This window comes from Athene cunicularia (assembly GCF_003259725.1).
Source record: "Athene cunicularia isolate RWA chromosome 18 unlocalized genomic scaffold, athCun1 chr18_part1, whole genome shotgun sequence".
In the NCBI taxonomy this organism is placed as follows: domain Eukaryota; kingdom Metazoa; phylum Chordata; class Aves; order Strigiformes; family Strigidae; genus Athene; species Athene cunicularia.
The window spans coordinates 5,809,477-5,817,027 of NW_020799123.1; the positions used below are offsets into that span (position 1 = coordinate 5,809,477).

Below are 7,551 nucleotides of genomic sequence, written 5' to 3' on the forward strand. Positions count from 1 at the left end.
GCAGGAGCGGGAGCACAAGGAGGTGCGTGGAGGGTGGAGTTGGGGGGGAAGGGGGGCGCGGAGGCCCCCACGCGGGGATAGACCCTGCAGGGGCTGGACTGGGTGGGGAGGGATGGGGGCGGCTGGGTGGGCAGGGTGCTGCACCCCTGTCCCCACGCAGGACCCAACCCTGGCAGGGGCCGTCCATCAGGGTGCAGTGCCGGCGGGGGATCTTGGGTGAGGTGAGGTGTGGCACCCCTGGGAGGGGTCCGTGCTGCACCCACGTCCCCAGGGGGGACCCAATCCCCACGTGGGAAGGTGTGCAGGCGTGGTAGTGGTGGAACGCCTGGTGTGGGGTGGGTGTGACAGCCCTGTGCCCGCAGGGGACCCCACGCTGGCATCACAGGACAGGGTGCTGTGCCATCAGGGTGCCCAGTGGGGTGGGCAGCCTAGGACAGGCATTAGGGGCAGACCCGCTGCCAGCCAGCCCGTGGGGTTTGGTCCCACTGCAGGGCTGAACTCGCAATCCCCATGGGCGTAGGGCCGGGGGTGAGGGTGCCTGGGACACCCCGCGGTGGCCGCCCCCGTGGTCACGGGGCACCCATCTTCTCCGTCTCGTTCCCACAGTTTCATCAAGGCAGTTTTTCTTGGCGCGCTGGCAGCCTGCCCGGCCTCCACTCCCCCTCCACCAGCTCTTTGTGTCCCAGCGTTTTGGCAGCGGGATTTTTTCCATCACTCCCATTCCCAGATGCGGCTGAGTCACCTCCCAGATTCACACCCACGAACGTCCCAAGGAGCCCGGCACAGTGCTGCCTTCCTGGGCACTGCTGCCTCGAGTGCGTGGGGCCTCTGCGGGGCTGCAAGCAGATGGGAGCCTGCGAGGCTTATGGTGCAGTGGCATTCCTACCTCAGCATGGGGCATTTGGGGATCTTGGAGGGGGGGGATATTTCTGGGGGAGAGCCCAGGGGCTGCAGACATGCTGGCAAGGAGCACAGCAGCAGCCCTGAGCCAGCTCCCGTTCCCTCACGGGCTCTTGGGTCTGCAGGAAAACCCTTTTGCCGACGTTATTAGTCATCAGGTGCCTTAAAATAGAAAGCGTGTGTGATCCCAGCCCTGAGGAGCTGTCGGGCCTCAGCAGGCACTGCTTAACGTCACCTGCGTGGCTTCTGCAGCTGCTCTGCCACAGCCCTCGCGCTGCGGGGTGGGAAGGGTGGATAGGGGCTGTACCCCCTCGCCAGGCACGATGGCCACGGGGAGCTGGGGGCTGAGCATCAGGGCAGGAGCTGCCCCGGTTGGGGAGTGCAGTGCCCTCCTGGCTCCCGAGGGACCCATCCTCGTGCTGGGCAATGGCTGGCGCTAACAATAGCGTGTCAGGAAACGCCGCGTTCAGACAGCGCTTCCTTTGAGCCACGCAGCGCCCCGTGCTCCCGAGCTCGTTTGCTTTGCTCCTAACGAGAAACCTCCAGGGGACTCAGTGCTGAGTTTCCAGAGTGCTCTGGGTCTGCCCTTCAGCTTCCGCACCAGTCTCAGGCGTTCTTTCCCAGCCTTGGGATACGCACTAAGAGCACTTGGCTCAGCTGTGCTTGCTGCAGTCGCTGCTGAATGGTTTTGCTTTCAAATTCCTATTTTGTTTGGTCTGTGCTGGGACCAGGGTGGGGTCCGAGGAACTGGGCATGACCCTTTGTAGCCCGGCTGCTCCTTTTGTTTTCTAACCGAGTGAGAAGGGATGTTTGCAGGTCAGATATTGCAGGGGAGGAAAACAGGAAAACAACTCACGATTCTGTTTGCACCATTCACCCAAAGCCTGATAGCAAGGTCATGGTCAGAGAGGGGGCTGTGGGTTGAACTTAGGGAGGGACAGGGTCCCCCGCACCTCCCTGCCGCTGGGATTGGGGGGCAGAGCTCAGTGTTTATCCCTCATGTCTGCAGGCCCAACAAGCCAAATTCCTCAGTGATGTGGAGAACGAGCTGGAGGAGCTGACAGTCACCATTGCACAGGCCAAGAAGATGGTGGAGCTCATTAAGGTGACTCTGCAACAGCTTCACTCCATTAGTATGGCTCTGCTGGGCCAGGGAGCAGAGGAGAAGAGGCCATGAGCTTCTGGGGCTTGTGGGGTGTGGAGGTGGTGCTCCCAGGGGAGCAAGTGCTCTGTAAAATGGTGGTGACCCTGGCAAGGCTCCATGAGGATCCTTGTTTCCCATCTCTGTTAACCCTCATGGCATCTCTGATTGCTTTCATTTGCAATCTGGAAGGAGGAAAAGGGCAAGGACCGTGCTGGAGCATCCACTGGCTCTTGCACCTTCTCTCGTGGGTTTTGGTCCCCTTTGGCTCTTGTGTAAACATGTCACTTCACCACCTGGGGACATGAGACATGATGGAGCAGTAATTGGCTGTGCCCAGCCAGGTCCCTCGACACCTGGGTTGTAAAGTCCTCTGAGCTCTTGGGTGAAGGGGGTGTCAGGGGGACCCCACAGAGCTGAGAACTGGGTGCTGGGCAGGTGACAAGGGTGCTCTCCTGCACCCTCGCCTGCAGGAGGTGACCCCAACCCCTTTCTCCCTGCGGTTAGGGTGCTGCCACAAAGGAGAGGGAAGGAGTTGAGAAGCTCTTTGCAGAAGCCTCCGAGGTCCTGGCGACCTTCCAGAAGGAGGTGACCGGTTTCATCGAGGAGGGGGAGCGCTCCATGCTGGGGGAGGCCGAGGCTGATCTCCGCTGGAAGGAGGAGAGACGAGCGAAGCTGGCCCAGTGCAAGCAAAACCTGGAGAATGTCCCCGGCACTGACACCATCTACTTCCTCCAGGTGCCTGGGTGGGATAGGGCAATGCGATGGAGCTGATAATGTTGTCTTTTGGGGTTTTGTCCCCATTTCATGTGGAGCTGGCTGCCAGGAGCCCTGGCATGTGAGAGCTGCAGAGTCTCACTCCCATTGGCACAGTCCTCCCTCCTCCCTGCTCCTGGGGGGACCAGGCGGTCAAGACTTTCTCCTCCATCACCCCCACTTCTATTCTGGCCATGACTCAGGAGAAGCTGATGTGCTGCCCAGGCACATCTTGGGGTGGGGAGCAGAGAGCCAGAGTTTGGGGTGCCCCACTGCCCCCATCCAGTATTCCCCCCCTCCCTGACAGCCCAGCAGGAGGAGACCTTTCTGGGAGGAGATGCTGCTCCATGCGAGGTGAGCATGGTCTGGCTCCAGGATTGAAAGGGAGCGTAGAGAAGGTGCCAGGAACACGTGGCCGGGAAAGCGCTCTCCTCCCTTATGCAAGGCTGTCCTTGGGCCAAGTCCTGTGAGCTGCCAGTTCCCAAATCCTCAGGGTCAGGGTGGGGTTGTGGAACAAGAGACAATTTCGGCTTGTTTAAAACCTCCTGAAACTCTGTCTTTCTGGCTCAGGAATTTCAGGCTTTAAAAGTAGCCATGGAAGAAAACCTCTCCCCATCTCTGAGCTTCCAGAACGAGCTGAACTTCACCAAATGCACCCAAGCCGTGAGTGCCATGAAGGATGTGCTGTCTGCTGCCTGCAAAAGCCAGTGGGACCGCTTGCAAGGGAAAGCAACTGATGGGCTGAACTTCCAGGAGATGGAGGAAGGTTTGTGCTCACCCGGCCTCTCTGCGCGGAGGTCACCTTGTCACCCTGCATCCTCCCTGCGTAGGTGGGAGATGCCTGCAGGCTCGATGGCTCCTGCGAATGCTGGCCCCTCTCCCAGCAGCCCTGGAAGCTGACTGGCACGGTTGCGCTGCACGTTGCACAATCTCTGTCTGGGCTTATGCCTCATCCTTGAGGTTTTATGAATTTTTCCACGGAGACCAGAGACTGGAGAGGCAACAAACAGCCTGAGAGTTAGGCAGGGCCCTGTGGGAGGGGGCAAGTGGCCAAAGTGGCCTCCCATGAAAGGGAACTCTTTCTTCCCAGGATAGATGATCCTCTTCACGGGGAAGGCTGTGGTCTCCCACACCTGCCAGGGTTAGAAAGCCACCACAGCAGCCTTCTCCTACGTGCTCTCGTTTAGTCTGAGCTGTCTCGTCTCATTTTCTTGGATGCCTGTAGGAATTGCAGCCCGTTCCTTGTCTCCTCCTGCTCATCAATCTGGGGTGGCAAAGGTGGCATCTGTCCTGTCCCATGTCTGAGCTGGCAGGGACGTGCAGGGGGAGCTGGGGATGCTGGCTGGGGCTTGGGGGCTGCAGCAGCTGGGTACGTCAGGGTGTCGGGTGGGGGGTGATGCTCCAGTAACACCCTTGTTTGTGTCATCGGTTTCTTTTGCTGATGGCAAACCCTTCTATCCCTGTCCCTGCAGCTGAGTCCCGATTTCCAGACAAGTCAAACAATCCCGCCTGCCAGGAGAGCCGTGATTACTTCCTGAAATGTAAGTGAGGGACTTTTGCTTTGACAGTGGTTGCTAAGGTCCATCTTCCCTTTCCTCTCTCCCTGCGGGCTGGCTCCTTCCCGCATGACTGGCCGGTGCTGGTCCCAGGCCGACAGCTGGCAGGAGCGCTGCCGCCACCAGAGGAAACACTGCTCAGCCAACAAGGAAGCCTCCTTGCTTTCCTGACAACAGTCATAATCTGTTTAGGTGACTTTTTTTTTCTCTTGTCTGTGGTTCTGCTGGACTAGCTGCCAGGGAGGTTGCAGGCATATCATGTAATTTCTGCTGCCTTCCAGCCCTTGACGAATTGGATCCTCTATTAAATTAGATCAGAGTTTGTGCATCTGCCTTGCTTGCTGCGGAACAGCAGTGTGATGAGGGTCAGCTTCAGTGGCAGCAAGCAGAAGGATAATTCACTGGCTGAGCAGAGACAGTGGGGCAGAAGGGGCTGAGTTTGGAGGGTACAGGGCTGGTCTTGGGCTCCAACATTCCCCCCCCCCCAAGCCTTACAGGGAATGTGAGGTCATCTACTGAGATGTGCACAGGGCACAAGATCTGCCTTGCTGGCATCAGTGCATCTCACTGGGAGCCAGGCAGCAAAGCCTGGCAGGACGTGCTGTGCCACTGCTCTAGGGTTTGGACATGCCAGTGGTTCAGACCTGCAATGCAACTGGCACCCCCTCTGTTTGGGATCCAGCAGCAGTTCTCACGTGCCCCCCCCATGCTGGGGGCTGTCTCTGCTCCCATGGCAGTCGTAGGACAGCGAGAGCCAACAGCAAGGAGCAGCTGGTTCATAGCCATGATGTGCCTGGATGGGCCTGGCTGCTCTCCTGTCTTCTTGGGGTGCCTCCCTGCTGTGTTTGTCTGTGGTTGCCTGAAACCTGTTTTTATATGGGATGTTCCTACTACCATCCTTCCTACATTCCCCAATGTCTGATATCACTGAGCAGCTCTTGTGCTCCCTCCTTTGCCAGGTTACCTGTATTCCTGCTGGGAATGTCACCTCTTTAAGCTCCTTATCCTCAATAACTGAAATTGGCTGTGGCATTTAAAAGCACAGTGATGGTGGACATTGGACAGGATCATGTTAATCACTGAGTGCTGGAGCAGGGGATCAGAACAAGGCAGTCTTGGGGGATTTCTTCCTGTTTCCCTCCTCATCCTTATGTCTCCTTCTTGCCTCACACAGTTGCCTTCATCATTGACCTGGACAGTGACACGGCTGACAAGTTCATCCAGCTGTTTGGCACCAAAGGGGCCAAGCGGGTGCTGTGCCCCATCCCCTACCCAGAGAGCCCGACCCGGTTTATCAACTGCGAGCAGGTGCTGGGTGTGAACCTCATGAACCGGGGCAACTACTACTGGGAGGTGGAGCTCATCGATGGCTGGGTCAGCATTGGCGTCATCGCTGAGGACTTCAACCCCCAGGAGTCCTACAACCGCGGGCGCCTGGGGCGGAACGAGAAATCCTGCTGCCTGCAGTGGAATGGACAGAACTATGTGGCCTGGTTTGGTGGCTTTGAGTCTGTCATCCAGCAGCCATTTTTTCACACAATTGGGGTCTTCCTGGAGTATTCAGAGAAGGCCCTGACCTTCTATGGAGTCAAGGACTCCAAGATGACCTGCTTGCAGCAGCTCAAGGTCTCCTATCTTGCCAAGGGTCAGTCTGACCCATTCCAGAACAAGATCAACAACAAATTCACTTCTCTTTTCTTTTGCAAGCTGAAACCAGCCTTCTTCCTGGAAAGCGTCGATGCCCACCTGCAGATTGGGCCACTGAAGAAAGATTGTGTTTCGGTGCTAAAGCGTAGGTAACTGCCCAGAGAGCAGGAGCATGGGAAGACCCAGAAAAGTCTTTCCTGCAGTGTATCGTCACCATCATGGCTTCTCTTTGGTAGTGTTGTATTTCTCTGTGGCAGCCCTCCCTCCTTGCTTTGTGCTATTGATGACCCAGGGGTGGATGAAGCTGTCTGGTGGGCAGGGCTGGGAGCTGGATCCAAGTGCTGGCTCTGCCTCTGGGCTGCTGAGCAAACTTGGGCGAGTCTCTGTACTGCTCCCTGCCCCTCAGTTTCCCTTTCTGGACATCAGGGACTGTGATACAGCCTTTCTTGGTAAAGTGTGTTGCTCAGGAGAAGTGCCACATAGATTTGAAGCTGTATCTTGGCCAGCTGCCAGGCTGCCTGGTCCCTTTCCTTAATATCTGCTTGCACTGCCCTGGCGACTTGCACAGACGATCTGCTTTGTGCCTTATCTCGGTCTCTGTGTCACTGCTTTTTGAAGCTTTAGCTCATCAACACCTTCTTCGTGCTCCTTATGAAGTGCCTTCGAAGTAGCAAACCCAGCATGGACTGAGCGAATCCCCAAACCAGATGAGGTTTCTTCCCCAGTGCCTGCATCACTATTGTGCCTTGTTGTGGGTGGGCAGGGTGCTCCGGGGCAGGTGGGATGCAGAGGAGCCTGGCTGGGTACAGGGGCTGACCTCTCCTTGTGGGGCTGACCACCCGTTAGTGCTGCAAACATGAAACGAGGATCTTTGCAGCTGGTATTTTGAGTGCCGGTCTGTGGATAGGCTCATCTGGGAAAAGCTGTGGTCCCATGTGTGTTGGAGCCCTGTGGCAATTGGGTGGTTCCCCACTGCAGCCAAAAATCCCAGATGGGAAAGGGGAGAAACCTCCTGTTGAGAAGCAGCAGCACCATTCCTGCCTTGAGATGGTGAAGCAAGTAGCACAAAACAGTTTAAAGGATGTGCTTTTAGTAAACACATTCCGTGGAAACTGCTTACAGAAGCTTTACAGCCAAATTTCCCCCAATGTTTTTGATGACCCAGCTATTTTAGGGGGATTTTAATACTGGTGAACTCCCAACTCTTAAAGTACCCTGGGCACACTTGAGCTCTAAATGTACCCCTTAGCTGAGAGAGCTTTTTAAGTGATAAAGAGGTGCTGTGAATATGTCCCAGGAGTAAATAGTTGATAAAAGTTTAAAAAAAAAGTTTAAAAAAGTTAAAAGATAAAAGTTGCAGTGTCAGTCAGTATTTAAATAACCCTTTAGACTCCAGCAATAAATAACAATTAACAAAAACTACTCTCAAGCAAGTGTCCCCTTCAGAAAAGGTGGAAACTTGAGGCTGAGAGCCAAAAATGCCAGTTCACGTGTCCTGAGGGAGCTTTTCCAAAAGGAAAATACAGAAATATCGCCTGTCAGAGCAGCACA

The 7,551-nt window shown here is 56.1% G+C and overlaps 1 protein-coding gene across 1 annotated transcript in view; it reads left to right on the forward strand.

Annotated features, from left to right (window-relative positions):
• The window catches only part of TRIM47 (tripartite motif containing 47), a 13,368-nt gene extending 6,488 nt beyond the window's left edge, over window positions 1–6,880 (forward strand). Inside the window, exons 7-12 of the mRNA XM_026861279.1 lie at window positions 5–22; window positions 1,910–2,005; window positions 2,549–2,779; window positions 3,368–3,563; window positions 4,270–4,338; window positions 5,528–6,880. Coding sequence (XP_026717080.1) covers window positions 5–22; window positions 1,910–2,005; window positions 2,549–2,779; window positions 3,368–3,563; window positions 4,270–4,338; window positions 5,528–6,153 — 1,236 coding nt within the window. The 3' untranslated portion in view covers window positions 6,154–6,880. The remainder of the gene's footprint in view (window positions 1–4; window positions 23–1,909; window positions 2,006–2,548; window positions 2,780–3,367; window positions 3,564–4,269; window positions 4,339–5,527) is intronic.
• The last annotated feature ends 671 nt before the right edge of the window (window positions 6,881–7,551 follow it).